Source organism: Papaver somniferum, unplaced genomic scaffold (genome assembly GCF_003573695.1).
Source record: "Papaver somniferum cultivar HN1 unplaced genomic scaffold, ASM357369v1 unplaced-scaffold_19, whole genome shotgun sequence".
NCBI classification, from domain to species: Eukaryota; Viridiplantae; Streptophyta; class Magnoliopsida; order Ranunculales; family Papaveraceae; genus Papaver; species Papaver somniferum.
In genome coordinates, this window is record NW_020628818.1 from 6,541,367 (window position 1) to 6,566,960 (window position 25,594).

At 37.6% G+C, this 25,594-nt stretch overlaps 2 protein-coding genes and 1 long non-coding RNA gene across 4 annotated transcripts; 1 reads left to right on the forward strand and 2 right to left on the reverse strand.

Moving 5' to 3' along the window:
• Nucleotides 1–718: 718 nt before the first annotated feature.
• Nucleotides 719–1,874, reverse strand: LOC113338992 (secoisolariciresinol dehydrogenase-like). Its single transcript, XM_026584391.1, has 2 exons — nucleotides 1,738–1,874; nucleotides 719–1,603 (listed from the first exon to the last, which is right to left on the reverse strand). Exons 1-2 carry the CDS (start codon nucleotides 1,779–1,781, stop codon nucleotides 805–807), a joined length of 843 nt encoding a protein of 280 aa, XP_026440176.1. The 5' UTR covers nucleotides 1,782–1,874; the 3' UTR covers nucleotides 719–804.
• A 223-nt stretch (nucleotides 1,875–2,097) lies between these two features.
• On the reverse strand, nucleotides 2,098–5,931 carry LOC113339058 (TLD domain-containing protein 1-like). Of its 2 annotated transcripts, none has more exons than XM_026584462.1 (8): nucleotides 5,747–5,931; nucleotides 5,538–5,640; nucleotides 5,335–5,439; nucleotides 4,882–4,967; nucleotides 4,096–4,337; nucleotides 3,523–3,712; nucleotides 2,959–3,142; nucleotides 2,098–2,667 (listed from the first exon to the last, which is right to left on the reverse strand). In XM_026584462.1, exons 1-8 carry the CDS (start codon nucleotides 5,797–5,799, stop codon nucleotides 2,362–2,364), a joined length of 1,269 nt encoding a protein of 422 aa, XP_026440247.1. In that variant the 5' UTR covers nucleotides 5,800–5,931; the 3' UTR covers nucleotides 2,098–2,361. The 2 variants fall into 2 exon arrangements, with proteins under 2 accessions (XP_026440247.1, XP_026440248.1); XM_026584463.1 differs by having other exon boundaries at nucleotides 5,751–5,892.
• Nucleotides 5,932–24,279: 18,348 nt separating this feature from the next.
• LOC113338692 lies at nucleotides 24,280–25,155 on the forward strand. Its single transcript, XR_003354820.1, has 3 exons — nucleotides 24,280–24,325; nucleotides 24,700–24,781; nucleotides 25,036–25,155. It is a non-coding gene; the product is annotated as an uncharacterized LOC113338692 (long non-coding RNA).
• Nucleotides 25,156–25,594: the final 439 nt, after the last annotated feature.

Consider the following 25,594-nt stretch of genomic DNA (forward strand, 5'->3'; position numbering starts at 1 on the left):
GTTAAAAAAACTACACAATACGAGTGAATAAAAGAGTTAGATGATGAAAGTTTTTTTAGATTTTAACAAATGTGAGAAGTGTTAGGAGTAGAGAAGGTGTGAGTTAAAATGGAAGTGGAATTTGGTGTTTATAGGGGGGGATAGGGGGAGATTTATGGTCGTTGAATCAGATTCTACTGGGTGATGAAGACTAAACCGACCGGCCGAAGGTAAACCGCTAGCAATCTAAATAAAGTCGTCCGGTGTAAACTACACCAAGCGATCGAGACTCGACCGCTCGGTAGAAACTTGACCTGGCAGGCTAAGTGGCAAATTTCCCACTTAGCCCCACATGTTTGCCACTTTGCCATGTCCATAGGAACCGCCCTTAGTAGTACTGAAAACGAACGAATTAGTAGCGAATTCACTGGTACTGAACATGTATAAGAGAAAGATTAAGGCCAAGATGGTTGTGGTGGTGTTAGTAATGCCGATTCATGTACTTCTTCTCGGGGAAATTGTTGGGTTGATTGAAAATAAACAAGAGAAATTTGAGAAGAAAGAAGGCAGTCGAGTCGAAAGAACTAAAAAGAAGCTGCGGTAGCAGCATGTTAGAAGTCTATATGCTAGAGCATTGCATGATGTTAATCCTCAAGGGAATGATGTGTAAGTGTTCTAGTCATTTAAATTGGATGTCTTTACAGAGCTTCTCAAATGTTATTATTTGAAAATAGGAATCTTAAGAAAAACAATATTCAACCTGTATTTATCAGGATTAAACGTCCAATAATCTGGCAATAAAATACATATCAAGTGCGGCATTCATCAAATGCTGTTGTTCATTACAGTAACAAACGAGGGATTTGTTGTACTATAACCTCCATCAACAATAAGATTCATTCCACTTACATACTTAGATTCATCACTGCCCAAATACACTGCTGCCTCCGCGATGTCCTTGGATTCAAGCACCGCTTCTTTCAAATTGGTCGATTTGTTAATGATATCCTGTGCCTTACTTGCCTGCATACTAAATGCATTGGTGACTAGAGGAGTGACAACTCCATAGGGTGAAATGCAATTAACCCTGATTCCGTATTCCCCTAATTCCACACATAGATTCTTTGTTAATCCCACAATTGCGTGTTTTGACATAGCATAAGCACTTGTAGCCCCACCAGCCACTACCGAGGTAGTACTAGCAGTGAATAGTATGCTTCCTTTCTTGGCTGGAATCATAACTCTGGCGGCATGTTTAGCACCCAAAGCTGAACCAATTGCATTTACATCATAAACTCTCCTGTAATTTTCATATTTACTTTCCAAAAATGATTGATCTAGATCCCCAAATATTCCAGCATTATTGAACATTGTATCAAGCTTTCCATACTTCTCCATGGTTACGTCGATAAGATTTTTCACATCTTGTTCCTTTGAAACATCACAGTGAACATAAGACATGGTTCCTCCTGTAGAATTGGTCGCATCTTCACTAACAGATTTGCCAAGATCGTCCTGAACATCGGCAATGACGACTTTGGCTCCATAACGAGCAAACAATTTGGCCGTGCACTCACCTATACCGCTTGCGCCACCTATTATGATTGCAACTTTGCCTTCTAACCTGCAAAGTAGACTAAATTAATGGAGGTTTGCTCCAAAACATATTTTTATTGCTGGTTTAAGAAAATGCTAAAAGTACTCAAATTCAGCTGTTATATATCGATTGAAATTTATGAAATCCATTACTAAGTTTACCTCTTGGTGACCGCAGCAATCAGTGAGGAACTAGGACTTCTCATTTCGACAACTTCGTAGAACTATGAGAATCAGACAACCAAAGAAAATAACAGTTATTGTTAACCATGGAAAAACCCAAGATAAGATACACTGAAACCAAAAAAAATCCCGTGCTTGAAATATGCTATTTTCTGGAGTGGGGAGTTTTGTCTGTATGAGGACGTAAGATGTACTATTTTACTTGTTTCATCATCAACCGCCACGCTGGCAAGGCATCAGTCTACCGGGGAGAAACCAAAATCCATTAAAAGTTTATTTAATAGCATTTGTCATGTGAAGCAATCATGTGTCTGACAGCATTCCAGAATCATCAAAAACTTGGGGAAAGAAACACTGGTACTCATATTAGCTTTTTTACATTATAGATTTGAATAAATACACAGAAAAACACTGAATTCTTTACAAACAATATAACCCCAGAAAAGGAAATATATCCAGTATAAACACAAAACTGAATCTTGTACCTTCTGATGTGAACAAGGAGATAAAGCATGCTAGAGCTCAAACATAACTCTCAAATATCTTCTTGCAAAAATCGTAAGAGAAATATAAACTGGATGTGTTTACAGATAGAGCAGTGTGCTACTGGCTAGAATTTGCTATACCCACCAAGTTCAGCATATTACGGTCCTCCTTAAACCTGTCCAAAACAGTACCTTTGAGAGCATCTTGTTTATCCTTCTGTCCTCCGTTGGGAAGAACTCCCCAACATTCTATTACTTCTGGATATATCCTGCTCTCCTTGGAGAGACACGGGCTGCCAAAGGTTGTGCAGGAGAATGTCTGCCCCTGATCAAAGCTTGCAGATAGGAATAGCCCAAAATGATGTACTTTTCCTCCGAAGCCAAGTCCATTAGGGATGCTTTCTGAACTGAAATTGATGGCGCACTGCAGATGCACACTTATCAATATCCCAACAGTTGCTTTGATCATGGTTTGATATAATAGAAGTGACAACAAAGCCAATATATTTAGGCGTAAGATGGTTGGAACTTGGATAACAATGCTTAAGGATGCAAAGAAGGAACTCTACGTGCATACTCAAAAGTAAGATGGAAAAAGGAAATTTCAATAAGCATGTTAGCCATGGATCGGAAGAAAATATTCTTAACTGAGTACCTCCCTTGAAACAATAAACAAGATAATACAAAAAAATAAGACGAAGATTAGTATACATACCCATTGCAAATTAGTGTTTGCTCCAGTTGGACGGTATATCGAGGCCTGTGGAAATAGCTGAAAGAGAAAAGACTTCATGTCCCCGTAGAAATCACTATGCCTTTCCCAAGGCTGGGATGCATATCCTCCATATACGCACCCTTCTTTATCTTTAACAATCAGCAATGTTGGCCCTTCTGCCATTCTACAGCAAATCAAACAGTTCCACAACTTTAAGAGGGACAGAGCCTACGAATCTATGATAAATATAACAACGAATACACAGTAAGACCTCTATCAAGTAACAACCTTATTCATATGATAATTTCTTTCTACCCGATTAGAGACGAGACAAAATATTGATTGATAAAGTAAAATATCGTTGAAGTATTTATTTGCGGTCTCAAGGGTATCACTTTATTGAGGTTTCACAGTAACATGCAGATCAGTAGATGTAACAAAACTGTAATACATATAAATATTGGACATGATTCCAAATGCAAATATTTTTTAGCTGAACTACATGATGAGCTTGTCTACTTCCTAAATATTGCTTGCTGCATATAAGGAACACTAAGTACTCACGTTACATTGCCCATGAATGTGTTAAAGCTAAGACCATGTAACGAACTATGGTACAAAAGCTTCCACTCCTCTGCTTCATGTTGAGAAAGAGCTCCTGCTATGTGCCAAGCATATTCTCTCCTTAATATGAGGAAATCAGCGCTCGTATCTTCCGGATACAGTAGTCGAGGTACTTCAAAACCAGGTTTCCCTATCGAATAAGTAGATTAACAAATGCAATAAGTATTTCATTTGAAATCATTTTGATACTTGTGATGATCAATTTTAATATAGGACAACATCATCTGTAACAGCCAAAGCCAATCTATCAAAAGATGAACTAATGAATGAGCAGACAAATCTAGTAAATCATGGTAAATAACATTGTATAATACGTCCATACTCAGCCATTTGAATAACCATCTAAACCAACTAGGTCCCTCAAAAATCCCCTTCATGGGCCTACAGATAGAGACGCGCTCGAGCTAATTCTAGTTAACACCGTGGATGTTATGAGTAAATGAAGGAAAGAAACTACGGCAGTATGGTAACCACGAAAAGTAATAGTAAAACTGAACGAATTAAATAGTGAACCTGGATTAGGGGGCATTAACAAGCTTCCAAGAAACTTCCGCACGGATGGGAGAAGACTACACCAACTTTTAAAATCCTTAAAAGACATATTACTTTTGTCATGGCCTTCAACCTTGTCAGAAAATGTTGCAGCATTGAGAAATATGTCACTAATGCCCTGAGGTGAACTTGAAACAGGTCCAGCATCACTTGAAGAAAAAACAGCATCAAGCATTGCCGTTATAACCGCTTCCAAGTCAGACCTGATATGGAGTTTTATCACAAGATTAGACATGGATACAAGAAGGATGATACATCAAATTTGGAATTACTCCACTCTTAAGATAGATAGTAGTTTAAATTCTCTGAATAGTGCAAATATCGTGATTGACGCAAAAAGTTACCTAGAAGGGGACCAGCAACATTTGACATTTTATTTAGTTTTTATAACTCCAATACGACCTATCAATATTGTGAATTTGGAAAAATAACACCAAACCCATTTCTCTTGCTGCGAATTATACCAACTCAAACTAAACTTTTAATGCACACTAAAACTAGAGGACGCAAAAGAAAAGAGAGTACTTTTTAACAGAAATCAACCATGTGTTGGCTCTTTCACTGTGTCTACCCCCAATTAAATAACAATGTGGAATACCGACAGAATTGTAAGCGACAAAATCCTTTGTTTTATCGCGACTTTTGAAAAATTATGAGATAAACTAGAATAAGAATGTTGAAAGGGAAAGTAACGATTAGGAAAATTCTCAAACTCTAGAAATAGTAGTAATACGCAATGAATTTTACCTGTCCACTATATCGTCACCATTAACATCCAATAACTGATAAATGAACTCATCAATCTCATTCCGTGTTCCTTTCTCATAAACTGACTACAAATAAAAATGTAAGTACATCAAAGCGAGTACATAACTCGGCAGCAAAAGCTAAATCAAAAATGCCCACTAAAACATCAATCAAACATAAGCACATAACCACATAAATCCTAACCAATATGTAGAATAAGTTACATTACTTGATCATCAACCAAGGAAACATATACCCAATGACTTCATGGGGTAAAATCCTAAACAAAATAAGGCAAACAACAAATATGATGCCTTTTAGACTTCAACTCAGTATTTCTTTCTTGGTTCTCACTGTGGAACCTAACCCCATACAATGGATAATGTGATATAAAACCCTAATTTTCAAATTCTAAGGGCTGAAATGCAAAATGAGTAAACAATACAGACTTACTTTAGCAATAACAAGATCCTCGAATGTGAGCTTCTGATCATTCCTCTTCTGTGTAACCAAATCAAACATTGTTTGCCCCAGTGGCCCTTTAATTCCATAATACTCCTAAAAAAAATCCCACTGTCAGCTAAACTTCACAAACAAACAATAAAGAGAAGCCATATTTATCAAATTGGGGAGGAAATTAGATTTTTAAGGCAAACCTGGAAAATAGAGGGAGAGATGTATTTAGAATTGCTCTGAGATTGAGCAGCTAGAGATTGAAATAAGGATCTGAGATCGTCCAAGTAATGTTGCGTGAAAGCTCTGCAGGAAAAACCAAAAAAAAAAAAGACCGCATTAATCAGTAAACGAAGACATGGAAGGAAAAACAAAAGGTTAGAGAGAAAAAGACTAAAGAGATTTGTGTTACCGACGAGCTGAAACGAAGCGAGGATCTGATTCAGGTGATTGAGTGTTACCCATCTCTCTCTGTAAACAAATAAGATATTTTGATGGTTTGCTCAGTTACGCGGAGAAAGAAGAAGACTACACAGACGGAGTCGTTATCACACGGAGATTGGTTTTTTTTCCTCTTTCCGTCGCGGCAAATTTCGGAGGCGTGGCACTAATTTTAACGGCTGAGGTTGTCCTGGGTAACATTTGGCATGAGTCATATAGATGGTAGCCTTTGGGGAGGGTGAAGGGTCAAATGGAGTTCTCACGGAGTGTTCGGAGTCCGGACACCACACACACCCGTACATTAGGTCCTAGCCGGGATATAAGGAGTGGGTTGTGTGGAGGCCGACAAGTAAAATCTGTCGATTTTATCATATCTTCGTGAGATGAACTGATAAAAAGACCGAGTCACTGGTTGTATTGACGTTCATCTGTAACCTACCCAATTTGCTTGGGATGAAAGGTTTTGTTTTTGATGTTAGTGATCCGAGCCCGAAATCAGTCTATATTTGGGTCGACCAACCGGAGGGCCTGATGACCCGAAGGAGTGAGTCCCTTTTATGGCCTTTTTCTTTTAGAGGTATTTGATGTCTAGCTAATGACTATAAATTTAGCATTTACTGGGAGGCTCCCGCGTTCATGTGATACGGTAATATCCTTCCTTATTTTTTCCCTCCAGTGGTAATAGTTTCTCCTTGTTCATGCTTTTAATTTCATCTTTAGAACATTGAGGACAATGTTAGATTTAAGTTTCGGGGTGGGGAAGAAACACTTTTTGTCACCTTTTTGCAATAAATAAACTCCAGAGCCTAGAAATTTATGCGTATTCAGGATGGCACTAACTAATCTAAGTGGATGGAAGCATTTTGGTTGTAGGAGTTGAGGAACCAATCTGATTAGATGGAAACATCTAGAAGAGTCTATTCATAAAAGCACAGAGCTCAGGTGTTAGAAATAACATGATAGTTTCACCAAAAACTCCTTCATTTTTTTGTTGTTCTGGTGGAGTCGTCTAATCGGAGAGGAAAGTATCCTAATTAGGTGAAATCTCTTATGACTGCTCGTTTAAAGTCTTCTGTGGGATCAAAAATCTCTAAGAGTACCATTGGTGGGAAACTAAATAATTGCATTGTTATTAGTTTTCGATTGATTTGATTGACTAAAGGTTGTTGAAACTTTGGTTGCACCTAGTTTGTTTATTCTTGAGAATCTTCTCTTCTGATATAATATTCACTCAAACTAGATCGAAGTATCGACGGGATCATTAGAACTGTTTATAGATCTAAATACATCTTGTGGTAATTCATTGTTAACAGATTCCGTTCTGTGTGTTATTGATCGCAAGAGTTTCAAGTGGTGTTGTGCAGGTGTTCATTGAAGAATAAAGAAGATTTGAAGACAAAGAGGATTTCTTATTTGGTTCTCAGATTTTTGGGTGTGAAGGAACCTTGACCGTCTGAGATCCAACTAGAATCAGATTTATTCGATTGATTAGTTGCGTGAGATAGGCATCACTTTATAGTTTCTTATTGGAATCTATATTGATTAATTACGAATCTAAACTCGACTACTTTGTAGTTATTGTATAGATTGATCTAACCAGGCAAAGGATTTTATTAGATTAAACGGAAGAGCCTTTGCATATGACTTGAGATATCTTTATCTTGAAAGAATTGAAAGAGTTGTTACCAAACATATCTGTTGTTCCTTTACTGTTTGGAAGACAATCCAAAGGAATTCTTCCATTGCGTGCACTCATTGAAGTCGGAAGCGCAGGGATACTAAGGGGAACTAAATGAACTATGGGTAGTTGTTTGGTCTCAACTATACGAAGTTGGTTTAGATTTTGTATAACGGCTTAATTGTAAGAGTATTCAATTTTGGACTAGGTCCCGAGGTTTTTCTGCTTTTGCAGTTTCCTCATGAATAAAATTTTGCTATGTGATTTACTTTTATTTTCCGTAATTATATTTTTTATATAATTTAAAGTACATTACACAAACGTTAAATCTGATATACTTGATAGTGATTCTATAGAGTTTGGTTAAGTCCAAATCTATTATCAAGTATCACACTTTGTCGTATTGTCTTGATCTCGTATCCATAGACAATCACACAAAATGTAAATACCGATTTGTTGCATTCTCTTGACTTTGTCCGTAGATGCTCACTTTTGGTAATAAGAGGACTTATAAGTGGATAAATAAAAAAATGTGGTTTATTTGGGTACCCTCGTCTTTTTAGATTGTCCACCCACTACTTTGCTAACTTCCTCAACTGCTTGCACGACTTACTCACATTTCTCATCGTGGATGAACAAACGTGCAGTAGTCCTCCAGACCAAACCCCATGTGACGTGATTCATGTCTCATGAATATGGAGTCTGCAAGGCAGACGTGTATTTAGTTAGTCAGTTGTTGACTTGACCAGACAATGAGTCTTAGCCTTGATGAGTCGAGCATAATGAACGAATGTGGTATGCTCTGAGAACATAAGATTGTCGCTGGGACACAATAATGGAAATACATTAAGTCTTGATGAATTGTGATATATCATTTTACTAGTCGAGGTAATAATGATATTTTGGTAATTTGGCTCGAGCGTCCTATGAGATTGCTCGATCAAGGACTTATTTTGATATGTCGAGTATTCAACAGGAAATCAAAGATATTGTTGAATTATATAGAATGCTCATTTCTGATCTAATATATCATGAATGATTGAATGAAAAAGTGAAAAACAGAAGTATTGGATGGTCGTCCGTTTGAACCATGTTGCTCAGTCGAGCAAAAATATTGGCAGCAAGACAAAACATTAAATATAAATTAGAATATTGCTCGAATGTTGATAGTTGAATCAACAAGAGAGTCAAGCAATTAATAGTTGAGTCAATGAGTTCTGAATCCGGAAGATCGTGTATTTTGCTAGCTTAAGGAATTTAGTGTTGATATATGAACAAAATAATTATTTCTAGTTTAAGAAAATATTGCTCGTTCAAACAATATTGCTCGATTGATGAATTATTGGTGGCAGGATCAAATAAAATAGTAATTAAAAGTATTGGTAGATGGAACGAATATTATATAATTAATCAAGATGTTGATTGATGGATTAACATAAAATTATTAGAGCCTGTTTTTTTGTGTTTTTAAAAACAGTTTTATATTTTAGAAAACGTTGAAAACCGAAAACGACTGAAAATGCGTTTGGTAGGGAAAAGTTTTTAAAAATAGAACTTTTTTTACACTAAAAAAGGAAAACGAAAAAGATATCGTTTTCACTGTTTTCAATATCTATTTTTTCTTATTTCTATCGCTCTGTACTCCCTGCCGAGTGTCGCCAGCCAGTTTTTAACTCTCTAGTTTCTTCCCATCACGTCCTCTCTTCCCGCTCTCTAACCTACCATTGTGTCCTCTCCTCCAGCTCTCTAACCTACCATTGTTATTAGGTACCATTCCATAGTTATATAACTTTTCTATTCATTTGATCTTCAAGGTATATCATCAAATTAAGTTCCATTTATAAGTAAGACCGTAACCTAAGAAGTCGATCTAATCAAAAAATAAAATAATATAAGAAAAGAATGGTGAGTGGTGACTGTGAATTCTCCTAGATTACAAGCCGTGGAGTACCTGCTTAACTTGGTTGTCTTTCAACTGTTCAGTTTCACTTTTGTAAATACGCGGTGTAGATGTTTGATGAATTACCACAGCGAATACTCTGATTCTTTAAGTATGTGAGGTAGCTACACAATTCAGAATTCATCCAAAAGGATATCCCTTAAAATAGAACAAATATGCCTTTAATTGTACTACATATATACAAGAACATCACCACCATTATGAGCACGATTTAATAGTATATGCACCCCTGGTTACAACTTAGAGTTGATTTTTGAGAAATATGTTTTCAAAAACAGTTTTGAAGCTTCATACCAAACACTATTTTTAGTTTTAGAAAAAAATGAAAACAAGAAAAAAGGGTATGTTTGGCTTTAGAAAAAAGTTTTTAAAAACACAACCAAACAGTCTCTTAGTGTTTGAACTTGCTCAGAATTATGATTTGCAAATTATTTGGTTCGAAACCCTAATTTTTATCGATTGTTGATCAATTAATGATTTACTGAAAATCATCCAACGAGTGAAAGAGGGACCGTCTACATGGGATGATGAGCCGACCATGTAGCACCTGGGTGCTTGAATGAGTATACACCAAATTCCTTTGTAGACCAGTTGGTAAAAAGATGATTAAATGCTCGTTTAATCATTATTATTAAAAATAATGCTCGTCTGAGCATTAGGTAGTAAAACCTAATTGTGGGGAGAATATGGACCGACCAAAGGGTATGAAACCGGCCCTTGGTGGTCGTGGGACCAGTTTTTGGTTAATTGATCAAGTTTCAAGTTGGTTGGAAAGATTTTAAACCCAATATGAACTGTAGAAGATTAATTAGGTCAAAATTGTTAATGTATGTGGGACCGACTCCTTGCAAGCCTAAGGGATGACCCTGATCGGTCAAGGTGGCATTCCCATGTCACCATATTTTCCGTGTCTCAATCATGAGAATTTTGATATTTTCTGACGCGCGTTCGAGCAATATTTTGGATTTTCAGAAGAGTTTGATCTTAACTGACGATTTTTCTCGAATGAGAAAGTAGAATTTTTCTCGTGCGATCAATATTTTAATATTTCCCATGGGAAACCTAGTCGGTCATGTGACCATTTGACTTTTTGGCTTTTGACGGCTTGAGCAATATTTGAGAAATTATGAAAAAACTAGGGTTTTTACTCAAACGAAGGAGTTTCATGAGATGAAGGAAATACTACTACTACTAATAATAATAATAATAATAATAATAAAAGCCCATGTAATATTACTATTTTTTATATTTTCAATAAAAGCCCTCAGAGGCACGTTTCATAATAATAATAATAATAATAATAATAATAAACTTTACTATTATTGCTTTTTTGAAACTATGCAGGTGTATCTAAACTTTACTTTACTTTGCATACTACTTCTCCTTGTTATGTGCAAGCTGCTCAGGTTATTTTTGATAAATATCTTGAAAAGTTTATGAGAGATTTAGTTACTGGTGATGGTTCAGGGTATGGTTTGTTACAACAACGTTTTGTTTCCTTACCTATCAAAGATGGTGGCTTAGGTATCTATCCCATGTTTGATACCATGCAATATTGTTACTTGGCATCTTGTTCTCATACTTTACAATTGGAGGAGACCATCCTACAAGGTTCAGGCGTTCCAGTTAAAGGCTTAGCATATCAAAATGCTTTTGACAATTTCCTTCAGGTTAGTGGTATCACTTCGTCACAGCTTCACAATCTCATTACTTCCCCCCACCCTATGCATACTTTGGCAGCCCAACACTTTGTGGTTGTGACTAGGAAATGCCCTCTCATTTTGGTATGTCTAGAAGGGATTTAGCACTTTGGCAGTGTAATAGAACTAAACATGCACATGATTATCTTCTTGTTATTCCTGCTGATGGTTTGGGACAGAAGATTGGGCCACGTATGTTTAGTGTTGTGCTTAGTTACAGACTTAGAATCCCCTTGTTTGCTGCCAACAGTTCTTGTATCTGCTGCAACAAAGACATGGATGTTTATGGTGATCACGCGTTTCATTGTGCTAGTGAGGTAGGTATTAAGTTTTGTCATGATCTTGTTAGAGATACTTTTGCAGATATATGTTATCGTGCTAGTCTACCTTCTAAAGTTGAAACAGCTTTGGGGTTCCTTTCTCGTGATGGTGGTGATGCTAGGCCGGCAGATATCTTGGTTTACAATTGGGAGGAGGGTCGTGATACTTGTTTTGATGTGACTGGGGTCTCTCCGTTTGCTGGGGATGGTGTGCAAGCCTTTAAACCAGGCCTTGCCTTGACTAAATCTATTGAGCGTAAGCAGGATAAATACTTTTATGTATGTAGTGCTAATGGTTATAGTTTTGGCACCCTAGCTTTTACTACTTTGGGTGAGCTTGGTATTGAAACTATAAAGTTTTTGAAAAGATTGAAGACTTATATAGCTAGGCATGATGTAAATATTAATGTTGGTAATTTTATTTTCATTAGAATAGGTTTAGCCATTCAAAAATGTGTTGGCGCCCAGCTTGTTGCTATGCTCCCATCTAGATTCTTGTAAAAACCTTTTGTAGCTGTGTACAAATGTGTATAATAATTTTAATAATAATAATTTTACATTTCTCCAACAGACTGCTGGAATTGAAAGGTACCCATGACAACATGAGTATGTTACTTATCGATTTCACCAATGATTTTAACATTGTCAATAGGACTATTTTAATCAACGAGGTTCGAGCGAAATTCCCCAGTATTTCGAAATGGGGTAGAGTTTTTTTATGCAAGACCAGCCAAGATATACTATAACGAGTTCACCTTGTCTTCCGCACAGGGGGTTCAATAAGGAGACCCTCTTGGTCCCGTACTCTTTTCCTTAGCACTACATCCTATTGTTTGTAAAATTGCTCCGCAATGTACATTGGACCTTCATGCATGGTACTTAGATGATGGCACAATAATTGGGGACACTTTACAGGTTTCCAAGGCATTGCAGATTCTTAAGGATGACGGGCCAGCAAGAGGATTACATTTGAATATCCGGAAAACTGAGGTTTATTGGCCTAACCCGGACTCAAGATGTAACTTGGATTTTCCACCAGAAATTAGCAGGCATGATGATGGTGTTCTCTTACTAGGAGGACCCGTCAGTTTAAATGAACAATACTGCATCGACACAATTTTGGCTAGGGTCGATAAAACAACTCACCTCATGGATTGCATCAAAAAGCTGAAACACCCTCAAAGTGAGATGTTACTCCTCCGCAATTGCGCTGGAGTCTCAAAGTTATACTTTACCATGCGTACAACTCGGCCTCAGGTCATGCAGTCTGCGAAGAACCGTTTTGATCACCACCTCCTATAGTTCTTGCGATACATAATCACAGCTGATGGTGCGGGTTTTGGTAAGCTTCAACAACGTATTTCTACTTTACCTATCAAATCTGGAGGCCTAGGAGTATACACTATGGATGACACCATCCAGTATTGTTACATCGCTTCTTGCTATCAAACCAGGCACCTACAAAGCAAACTGTTGCAAGACTCAGCAGATCTCGGTCCTCACTTTCAACATGCCCTGAAGACGTTCATACAATCATGTGGTTTGTCTAATTCTTCGTTCAACATCAGTGACTTCGCCCCCCAGCCTATGCACCTTTTGGAGAATTTTTACTTTGACTCTATTACGAAGAATATACCTTCCACTCACGTCATGTCATAACGTGACTTAATACTCTGGAAGTGGAACAAGAAACCTCACGCACAGGATTACCTAAAAGCTGTCCCCATCCAGGGCTTAAACCAGTCAGTTGGGTCGCGTCAATTTAGGTCAGTTCGTCAATATAAACTTGGTATTCCTCTCTTCGACGACAATAACTTGTGTTCATGGTAAGAGACATTTTTGCAAGTGAAGTTGGTTTGAAGTACCTTCACGATATGGTAAGAGACATTTTTGCAGAGTTGTTTTACAAAGCCTGTGTCGCGGCGAGGAAAGAAGTTTCGATTGGCCTCACTACAGACAGGAGCACCCCACTTAAACCAGCTGATATCATGGTCTACAACTGGGAGAACGGACGTGACATATGCTTTGATGTCACTGGTGTCTCCCCATTTTCTAAAGGCGGTAACCGGAGCTTCACACCAGGCCACGCAATTTCATCTGACATTACCCGTAAGCGTAACAAATATGTTGATTTACGTTCGTCTCATGGGTATAGTTTTGGTGTCCCGGACTTTTCAACTTTAGGAGAATTAGGGGATGACGGTATTGACTTTTTGAAGAGATTGAAAAACTGCATGGCGGATCATGATGTCAACAACCATTTAGGCAGTACTATTTTCCATAGGCTAGGTATTATTATTCAGAAAGGTGTCGATGTGCAACTTGTTGCACGTATCCCAGCCAAATCTTTGTAATTACTCTTGTGGTTTTTCTTAATAAATGCCTTAGTGGCTCACTTTCTATAATAATAATAATAAAAATAAAATAAGGGATTATAGGGTGTGAGACCGGTCATAGCTAGGGCATGGCCGGTCGTCTAATAGGCCCGGGCCCGACACCCTTTCCTATTTTTTTATTATATTTCCATCGTGTGAGGGAAATATGGAGAAACTAAGAGTTTTGCTCAAACGAGGAAGTTTGCTCGAATGCAGGAGTTTTCATAAGATTGGGAAAATAATAAAATAAAATAAAATAAAAGGAAAAGGTGTGGGACCGTCATGACCGGCCGGCCGGTGTGCCCGGTCCCCTAGGCGCCTCTTTGTTATGTTATTATTATTTTTTTCCCTATTTTACATAGGTTTCCTCGTTCGTCCATATTTTTGAATACTCGTTCGTGCATTTGGGTGCTCGTTCATGCATTATTTCTAAGTACACTCACACCATTTTCTCAGGGCTTACTCGGTGCTGGCCCAGATGCCCGATCAGTGAATATTTATTACTAATTCATGAAATTCATCTAAGAATAAGTCATGAAACGGAGTAATAAAATAAATCGAGTATCTATTACTAACCCATGGAATACAGCTGAGAATAAGCCATGAAACGGAATAACGAGATAAAATGATTATATATTACTAATATATGGAATCCAGTAAGGCTGGAGCAGTGGTTGCTGACCGTTTGGCTTTTGCTCTTTCCAGTAAGGCCGGAGCAGTGGTTGCTAAACGTTTCGCTGCTACATGAATCTCTGAGAAAGTCTGGCATCGAATATTCTCCAGTAAAGCTCTGTAGACTGGGATTATTCCGTTAATACACAAGTATACGAGTTGTTGTTCAGTGACATTTGGATTATGGCAATCCAAATTCTGGACTCTGAATTTTTTAACATAATCATTCGGATGCTCATTGTTCTTCTGAAAATATTCTTCCTAAATCTGAGAGAGTGACCTTCTCCGAGATGAAGAAGTATTTATGATAGAAATAATTACCCATTTCTCCCAACTAGTGATGCTTCCTGGTGCGATGTTATTGTACCAGATGTATGCTCTTCCTTTCAGAGACTTTGATAATTCCTTTAGACGGACAACATGGTTGTTTTCATGTTCTCTTAATGCTTCCAGGAATCGATAAACATGTTCTCGAGTATTCCCATTTCCATTGTAAAGTGTAAACGTTGGAGAAGTATAACCTTTCGAGAGAGGAATTCTCTGTGTAGCAACAGGATATGGAGGTTGGTAATGGTAAACAGATGATGTATTTTCCTTCCCTCGATCCTCCATAAAGCGTTTCAGGTCCTCACGAGCGATGAAACCCATAAATTCCGTTGATGGTGGGTTATCTGCAGCTTTGCGGTCTTCATCATCATCTACCACGTGGATTGGAGAGATTTCGGGATCAACAGATGGGGATGTTTCTTTGGCTTTTCCTTTCTCCGATCCGTGTTGGTCCTGAGTTTTCTCTGACATCTTGTCTGTGAGAGTTTTGAGATAAGTACAAAACTATTTCTGTGTTGCATCCATGTAAACCTGATTTTTGGCGAGAGTCTCTTGCACCTTCATGAGATCAACTATGGTAGGCGGATTTTCTCTGATTTCTTCAAAAGACCGACCTAAGAGAGGATTGTTACAGATGTTAGTTTGACGAGGAGTGGTATCACCAGCATCTTTGTTGGAAGCTGGAGTAGTTTCTAGAGTACCACCATTGTTGCTAGTACTAGACCCATTTGGGTTAGGATTTGTAACTGAACCTTACCTAAGATCAACTATTTTTGACGAATTATTATTGTAACCGAGAGATTAATCTCCCACTACGGTCGCCAATTTGTTGATAGGGAAAACCGATGTGCTGTTTTTTTAGGAAAGTGAAGATATGACTGTGTGGACGGGGACTCCTCGACCAAGCAAATTGCTTAACCTCAAACAGATGCACTGCAGGGAGTTCTTTGAGTTCAAAGATCACTCTGTACACCGGCATAAACGAAGACAATGGTTGTTCCAGAGTCAATTCGGTCACAAAGAGGGAAGATGGTCGATCTATAGGAGGGAAGCTGAGAAGTGTGTGAGATCAATGGTGATCAAGGATTGTGAATATGTTGATGGTTTCTGCAAGTTGATGATTTCAAATAAGTTCTGATCGATTGATTGAATTTTACTCTGTTGAGAGTTACTGTTCATATTAGAATTATTGGTTTAAATGAGAGTTGTTTGTTGTTGAAAATGATAGACACATTGATCTCCAGTAAGTGTCACAGTTTTCGGAGTGAAAAAGTGGGAAATCGTGGTTAAACCAGTTCCAGGTCCTGCCGAGACTTGGTTGATTTTCCACCCACTACTTTGTTAAATACGTCAACTGCTTGCATGACTCACTCACATTTCTCATCATGGATGAACACACGTGTCGCAGGCTACCAGACCAAAACCCCAATTAATATCCCCCATGTGACGTGATTGATGTCTCATGAATGTATAGTCTGCAAGGCATGTGTGTATTTAATTAGTCAGTTGTTGACTTGACCAAATGATGAGTCTTAGCCTTGATGAGTCCAGCATAATGAACGAATGTGGTATACTCTGAGACTCATGGATTGAACATAAGATGTTGCTGGGATACAACTATGGAAAGACGTTGAGTCTTGATGAATTGTGATATATCATTTAATTAGTTGAGGTAATAATGATATTTTGGTAATTTGTCTCGAGCGTTCGATGAGATTGCTCGATTGAGGACTTATTATGATATGTCGAGTATTTGACAGGAAATCAAAGATATTGTTGAATTATACAGAAAGCTCACTTCTAGTATAATATATCCTGAATGATCGAATGACAAAGTAGGAATCATAAATATTGGATGGTGGTCCGTTCGAACCATGTTGCTCAGTCGAGAAAAAATATTGGAAGCAAAACTGAACATTAAATATAAATTAGAATATTGATTTTTGGATCAATAGAATTCTCGAATGTTGATAGTTGAATCAACATGAGAAATATATCTCGGTCGTCCAATCGATAGTTGAGTCAATGAGTTCCCAGTTGATCGTGTATTTTGCTAGCTTAAGCAATTTAGTGTTGATATATGAGAAAAATAAATATTTCTACTTGTAGATGGTGGATTTTCGACAAGGGATAAAATCGTAAAACCATAATTGTACATACTCCTGATCCAGCAATCAGATGAGTATTGAGGCTCATGTCTCTCATTGGAAGCATTAAAGCTCATGCCACAAGAATATCTGACTGAGTATATTGTCTCTCAGATCATACGTGAATATGCAGTCTCTCAACTGAGGCAACGACATATCTCATGAATACTGAGCAATTTCAGTAATTACTTTTATATAGAATCGAACGCTTGGATGGCTCCTAGACAGCTTGCCTACTAGTATAGAGTTATAGCATCTTCAGGATGCAACAACGTGTTTTCCCTGACTATACTATACATAATAAATATGACGCTTCAACAAGCTCATATCTCTGAATAATCAAATAAATAATGCTCCTAGACAGCATGCCTGCTAGTATAGAGCCATCAATTAATTATTTCTAATCGTTAACTGAATATTCAGAAATATTCTACGATTGTTCGTAATATTGCGTAACTTCAATTCGTGGTTCTTCCCAGCAGAATTCCACGGGTTAGTGATAAATATTAAACATACGGGTGTCTGAGTTACCTTCGAGTAAGCCCCGACTCAAATGGTGCAAGTGTACTCAACAATGATGGAGTAATAATCACCTGAATGCACGAATAAGTATTTCTAAATACGACGAGACGATGAACCTATGCAAAATAGGAAAGAAAATAATAAATAATCAAATATTGACCAAGGCGCTGGGGGGCTGGGCCCACCGGCCGGCCGGCCGTGCCGTGACCAGTCCCACTCCCAGTTTTATATTTTATCATATTTTTGATATTTTCCTTGATCTTATGAAAATCCTTTCATTTGAACAAATATCCTTCGTTTTAAAGGAACTCCTCAGTTTCATGGTGTTTCCTTCGCACCAAGGAAATAATATAAAATTGGGGAAAATGTCGTGGGGCCGTGTTCATTAGCCAACCGGCCATGGCTTGATCCTGGCCATCCCCACACCTCATGGTTCCTCATTATTTTATTAATATTTCCCTAATCTCATGAAAACTCCTTAATCTCATGGTATTTCCTTAAAACCATGAAAAAATAGTATAAAATTAGGGAAACTCGTGGGACCGGGCCCCAGCCGGCCGGTCATGCCCTAGACGGTCCCACACACCCTTTTTTTTATCTCCTTGATCCCATGAAATTCCTTGATCTCGTGGTATTTCTCTCAAATTATGAAAATTCCTTCAAATCATGAAATAATACATAAAATTAAGGAAAACGCACGGGACCGGGCCCTAGCCGGTCCCACACGCCCTTATTTTATTATTATTAAAATTATTTTTTTCCTTGATCCCATGGAAACTCCTTCACTTCAAGGAAACTCCTTAATTTCAACAAACTCCTTGGTTTCATGATATTTCCATAAAATCATGAAAAAGTAATATAAAATTAGAAAAAGAGTCATGGGACCGTGGTCATTGGATGGACGACCATGACTTGGCCTCAGCCGGTCCCACACTTCATGATTCCTTCATTTTATAATTATTTTCCTTCATCTCATGAAGTTTCATCAGTTTCAGCAAAAACCCTGATTTCGTCATATTTTCCCAAATGGTTGCTCAAACGCCCAGAAAAGATCAAAATTCTCAGAACAGAAACACAGACATTTTGACGACGTGAACATGTTACCTTGACCGACCAAGGTTGGATATTTGTCTTGCAAGGAGCCGGTACCACGTATTTTCATGGTTTGACCTAATTTGCGCAATTGCACGTATTAGGTCCAAAACTCTTCCAAATAATTTTGGAATTTCATAGAATGATCGTCATTAGATCCCATGACCATCGAGGGCTGGTTTCACGACCCCTTGGTCGGTCTCTCACCTGTTCACAATTAATTAGGTTTTATCACCTAAGGCTCAGACGAGCATTATTTTAATAAATGATAAAACCAGTAGTTGATCATCCTTTCACCAACTCTTCAAGAGATCTTGGTATTTGCTCACTCGAGCATATGGGCGCTACATGGTCGGCCCATGATCCCATGTATCCGGTCCCTCCTTCATTTCCATGGTTAATTTTCAATAAACCGTCAATTGGTCATGAATTGATCAAATTAGGGTTTCTGAGTCCAAGGATCATAATTCCAGATTCGAATGCTAATAATTTTAAGATGATCTCATGATCAGAATTTTGTTAATTATGCTCGGTTCAATTACCAGTATTTTAAATTAATGTTTTATTTTGGTCACGTTACCAATAATTTATCAGACGAGCAACACCTGCTCAGGTGAGCAATATTTGCTCAAACTAAGGAATGATGGTCCGACTGCCAATGTTCAACAGTTCATCGAATGAACAATATTTGCTCACTAAATTATCAACGTTCATTCATACATTATACCTCTGTCTCAACAGACATGTTCAATTCATGAGTCTCAGAACATTTTCAAATTATGTTCGACTTAACAATACTAGGACTCATCGTCCCATGAAGTCATGAAGTCAGCAACTGGCTAATTAATCACGAGACGTCAATTGTGTCACATGAGGGATATTAACTAGGGTTTTGGTCTGGTGGTCTACGACACGTGTGTTCATACACACAATGAGAATGTGAGCAAGTCGTGCAATCAGTTGAAGATGTTAACAAAGTAGTGGATGGAAAATCGACCAAGTCTCCGCACGATGAGCAACTGGTTTTGACACGATTTACATTTCCCCACTCTTTGGTTCCACCAACTGTCAAACTTCATGGGATCATGCTGTTTACAATTACGGCAATATAAATAAGTCTCTGAATCATGATTGAAAACAAGACAATCTTACGTCAAACAGACAACACGATATTAACAACTCAACATCTGAACAATTACTCTCAACAGAGAAAATTCAAACATTCAGAAATTATCTTATTTTCAGAATACACAACACACCTATAATCTTCGATCACCATTGATCTCACACACTTCTCAGCTTCCCTCCTACAGATCGACACATCCTCTCTTGTGATCGAATTTACTCTGGAACGACCATTGTCTTGGTTTAGGCCGGAGTACTACAGATTGATCTCTCGAATTCAAAGCACTCCCTTATTGCAGTGCATCTGTGTGAGGTTTGACAGTTCGCTCGGTTCAAGGAGTTTCCTCCACACGGTCGTCCTCAATTCCGTAAAAACCAGCAAATCGTTTTGCCCCATCTACAGATTGGCGACCACAGTTGGAGATCATTCTCTCGGTTACAATCTCAATTCTCACGAAGGTGGTCAGTCTTAGGTATGGTTAAGTTACCAATCTGGGTTCAACACCCAACTCTAACATTGCAAGTTCTAGTGATACTCCCACTGCAAGTACTACTCCTCTCAACTTTGCAGGCTCTAGTGATACCGCTAACACCACTCCTCCGGCCAGCAATGTCACGCCATATGTTACTAATATTCCTCCGTGTGCTGGTGATCCAGTGATCACTCCTGTCAATACCGCCCGCAATGCTACTGGCACTATTAACAATCACTACGGGAAAAATATACATCTACAACTGGAGATTTACAACACTTCGTTATACATCGTAGAAAGTCCTATGTTTTACAACTGGTTTCAAAGGAAGAGTTGTCGTATATCATCACTACCAACTCTTAGGAATAAGGGGTTGCGCTAAGAAAACAAACGACAACTCCTTTAGCAAAACTGTTGTGACGACATTTAGGTATAACAACTTTGTTTCATAAGTGTAGTGACTTAGCCTATCACAATTCTCACAAGTGTTGTTGAAGAACACAAAAATATGATAATGAAAAATACGTTAGAGGGGAGATTCGAACATGAACCTAATGCATGGATGTCTAGCTCATCAACCATCCTTACAGTTCACAAGTTTAGTTTTTTTTTTTTTTTTAATAGAAACGTATAAAAACACTTATAAGTGTTGTTGAAGTTAAAATATAGAATGTGGGAAAAAATGAGGTTTGGGGGATTCGACGGCCAGGTTTCGATCTTGGATCCGGGTACACATACAATATGCATAAATATGATTTTTTTAATGTTTCGTAGAATATCTCGAAGGAATCTTACCTGTAAATGGAATATTCTGATGGAATCTTATCTGTAGATTGGTGAATTCATCGTTCCTATAAAGTTTTCGACTTATAATAGTCCACTCGCGACCAACTATCGAGCTCAGAGCCTGGTTCAGTGTCTAATTTGTAGTGTGTTTAAGGTTTCGGAGAATATTCCGATGAAATCTTACTTGTAGATGGGTGGATTCATCGTTCTTACGCAGTTTCCGACTTATTGTAGTCTACTCGCGGCCAGATTTTGAGCTCGTAGCCAGGTTCAATGTCGAAGTTAACAAATTTGTGGTGTGTTTAAGGTTTCGGAGAATATTCCGATGGAATCTTAGCTGTAGATGAATGAATTCATCGTTCTTAGGAAGTTCAAACCGACATTGAGCTTCAAATTTATCGATTCGATGATGTATCATGCTAAGTTTGAAGTCAGAACTCTCCCAGAGCTTCATGATTCATAGTTTCTATGTCGTTATACCATATTTGAAGTTCGAATCGACTCTGAGATTCATATTTATCGATTTCGATGATGTATCATGCCAAGTTTGAAGTTAGAACCCTCCTGAAGCTTCATAATTCATAGTTTGTTTGTCGTTATACCGAATTTGAAGTTCGAATCGACATTGAGATTCATATTTATCGATTTCGATGATGTATCATGCTAAGTTTGAAGTCAGAACCCTCCCAGAGCTTCTTGGTTCATATTTTCTATGTCGTTATACCATATTTGAAGTTCGAATCAACTTTGAGCTTCATATTTATCGATTTCGATGATATATCATGCTACGTTTGAAGTCAGAACTCTCCCGGAGCTTCATGATTCATAGTTTCTATGTCTTTATACCATATTTTAAGTTTAAATCGACTCTGAGATTTATATTTATTATCGATTTCGATGATGTATCATGCCAAGTTTGAAGTCAGAACCCTCTTGGAGCTTCATGATTCATACTTTATTTGTCGTTATACCTAATTTCGAATCGACATTGAGATTCATATTTATCAATTTCGATGATGTATTATGCTAAGCTTGAAGTCAGAACCCTCCTGGAGCTTCCCGATTCATAGTTTGTATGCCATTATGCCACATTTGAAGCTCGAGTCGACACTGAGCTTTATATTTATCAATTTCGATGATGTATCTTGCTAACCCTAGTTAAAATAAACCGAAAGCAAAAAAATAAAGCACAAAAGCACAAATCGAAATCACAAAAAAAGAACAAAAAAACACACAAAGAGCTTCATATTTATCGATTTCAATGGTGTATCCTGAGAACCCGAGTCTTCCGGTGTGAACTAAAGCTACTTCATGACATGTATGGATAGTCGAAATTACTTGACGACTTATGTGACTAGTCGAAATTCAATCCGGAATAACATAGAGAAAGCACAAAGAAACACACAAAGAAAACACACTTTCCTTGATCCGTATGACAGTCTCAAATCAAATCTCCACCGTCCAAAGATATCCCTAATCCGTATGACCATATTTAAATCAAATCTTGGCCGTTTAAAGATAGGTATATAGAAGATCAAAAGAAAATTTCTCACAGTTTCTTCATTTTCCTCTCTTATCTTCGTCTCTAACCTTATCTTCCGCCTCCCTTGCAAAAGAAAACCCTAACTCACCACAGAATCTATTTCTCGATCACTCTCTTTTGTAAAAAAAACTTACGGAAGTTGTAGATCGGTTCTTTCAAATTGCAATGGCTTCTTTGAAACTCATTTTATCTTCTTATTCTCTCTTCTTCTTTCTTCTTTTTCATTTTTCTTCTCTGCTCTTCTTCAGTTGAAATTCGAGAGGTGAAATTGAGGTATGGCTTGAGGAAATTTAAATTGTGAGGATGTATAAAAGAAGAAGGAGTTGGTGTTTCTGCTAATTATGAAGAAGAAGATTGAGTCCTGTTATGAATCGAGAACTAGGGTTTTCTTAGTGAATCGTTAATTGAGTTAGAAATGGAGAAATTAAAGATGGGTTTTGTTCATATTGAAGATTCGAACACGAATTTCTGAAGATTTGTCACCATGGGTGCCTTAACTATCAATAGCTGTAAGCGTCGTAACGATTATCTTAACTTAAATTATGCGGTAAATTATTTTCAATCTCCAAGTTCTGTTATTGATTTTTGTGTTTTTTTTAGTTTCTCAGGAACCCTAGTTCCCAATTTTGTTTTGTAATTCTTAGTTCCTTCTAATTTTGTTTTGAATGGTCTTCCTTTTTAGCCATTTGAGGTCTAATTGCGGTCTATTTTAGATTTCTTCTGTCTTCTAAGATCTCTATTTTGAATCTGACTTGATTCTTATTTCCTTTACATCAGGACGGAGGAAGGCTTAAAGTCTAACTTTCGGAAGGACTCTCTGAGGATTGCAGCTTAGATGTACAACCTGTAATTAAGTACAGACAAAATGGCGTTGTCTTTTAACACATGGAAGTAGAGAGAACTCAATCACTCATTCAGGTATATACTGACAATAAAAAGTAGCTTCAATTTACAAATCTGTTGTATTTCTGATGTGTTGGTATGATTTTAATGTTGGAGGGGTGTTTTGGGTGTGAGAAGGTATTGACTGTTTGATCTGGGTTGATACAGAACACCACCAAGCTGGTTGGAGATTTCTTCTCCTGAGGTTGCTGTTGGAATCCACAAAGACAATATTGATCCTGTTCTAAAACATATCATCTTATGTCACGGCGTTGGTTTTCCCATGCTTCTCCTACTCTTTTCAATGCAAGGACACCAAGGCCTCAAGTATGTTATGTTTTTTCTTTGTTTGTTATTTTGATATTAGGATTAATTTTCTGACTAATTGAGGTTTTGTTGGAATTTGTAGTTGAGTAGAGGCTTCCATGTGTGCATGATAGAGGACAATATTGAAGGAATATACGACACTTTGAAGGAGTGTGCTGTTATAAGTAAATCTGCTGGAGGAATTGGAGTTTCTGTATACAACATCGATGCCACTAATCTTGTAAGTGGTTTTGTCTTTTGATTTAGGGTTTTTGTTGCTGTTCATGATAAATTGGTTGTTTTATTGTGTAAATTTAAATTTGTTGTTGTCATGATTTGCGGAGTGTAAATTGCTCGTGTCAGTTTATTTGCCCTTGACGACATAGATCTCAGTCCTGGAACTGAAAAGTAGTAGTATTGGTGGGAGGTTGGAAATTCAATGGTTTGTGGGAAAAATTATATAGGGCTTCAACCTTAATCTTATCGAGCTTGAACCTTGTGAGAGAGAAAAGTTTGTTGGATTTGTGGAGAGAATATGAATTAACGATGTGAAATTTCTTCTACTTGCAGAGCTTTGAAGGATATTTCTCTGGATGGAACACTGGCTCCTGAAATTTGTAATCTTTTGTACACGAAGTTGATGTAAGCATCTGTGAGCACTAGCCTAGTTTCTTTAGTTATATTAACCCACTTGTGCAAGGATGTTAACTGAGCTTTTCCCACTGCGCAACAACTCATTCTCTGGAACCAATCCCTATAGAAATTAAAGAATTTGGACCCAGGTTCAACAATTTCGATGGACCTATTCCATCCAACCTTAGCGATAAATTGTCCCTTGTCATCCTTTGAGTATAAGCTATTGGATCTGATGTTTTATTATGCTCTTCTTGCTTTGACAAGCTAGATGTGCTCCGCGTTAACTGCTTACAGAGTGCTGATTCTCAACAACTTATTAATTTCCTCTATGAGTGCTGATTCTGTATATGCTTTTCTGCTTCCTGGGCTACACAAATCAGATAGTGTCACTGGGTAGGAGAAAGTTCAGCACAGATTTTCAGACTGCTAAAGGCGTTGATGTTCTTTGGATTTATAGTGACGGTTATCATCCTCTTTATGTTTGTGAATCTCAAAGTTGGTGACATCTTTGCGAGCAAAGAGCACAACAGCTGATCCAAATGGTACCCCTTTTCTTCTCTTATTGACATGAGAAACAAACCACACAGATAGATAAAGTTATAGTTAATGATTTTCTGATACCAAATTGTGTAAGAAACCTATATGGCCTTTTTATTTGTTGTTGTGAAATTTTAACTGCTGTTTTACTAGAAATTCAATCGTGGTATATGATGCAGCATTGATTGATGAATGGAGAATACACAAGAAGCAAGTTATGGCTTCATGACCTTGCTGGAAGTGAGAGATTAGCCAAGCCAGACGTTTAAGGAGATCCGCTGAAAGAAACTCAAATTATTAACAGATCATTATCTGCACTGGGAGGTGTGATAGCAGCGTTGGCGACCAAAATCCCACATATTCCTTTCAGGTCATCTTTTATGAGGATATCTGATGAAGATACAAATTTAATATTGTTAATTTTGCTTGTTTGATATGATTATAATTTTCTACTTAATGCCAAACTAACATTCTGATTTTTGAATATTCCCAATTTGTGCAGGAATTCAAAGCTCACTCACTTGCTCCAAGATTCTCTAGGTATTTTTCATTCTTCTCTAATTAATTTTGAAGTTATTGAAACTGGACTGAGGATTGAGTTTCTCTATTGCTTATATTGCATATGCCATAATAATTACCACTCCAACTAATCACATCAGCAATAACATCTCATGGAAAATTTTCGGCCATCCTTTGACTTTATAAGATCCCATGGAAATTTTGTCATGAGAACAAAAA

Excerpts from the sequence above, each read along its gene's own strand:
- LOC113338992 (XM_026584391.1), bottom strand. The coding sequence starts at position 1,781 with ATGAGAAGTCCTAGTTCCTCACTGATTGCTGCGGTCACCAAGAG. Across the intron at positions 1,604-1,737 it reads ATTGCTGCGGTCACCAAGAG|GTTAGAAGGCAAAGTTGCAA; the intron begins GTAAACTTAGTA and ends TCTACTTTGCAG.
- LOC113339058 (XM_026584462.1), bottom strand. The coding sequence starts at position 5,799 with ATGGGTAACACTCAATCACCTGAATCAGATCCTCGCTTCGTTTCAGCT. Across the intron at positions 5,440-5,537 it reads TCTCTCCCTCTATTTTCCAG|GAGTATTATGGAATTAAAGG; the intron begins GTTTGCCTTAAA and ends GATTTTTTTTAG. Across the intron at positions 3,713-4,095 it reads GTTAATGCCCCCTAATCCAG|GGAAACCTGGTTTTGAAGTA; the intron begins GTTCACTATTTA and ends CTTATTCGATAG.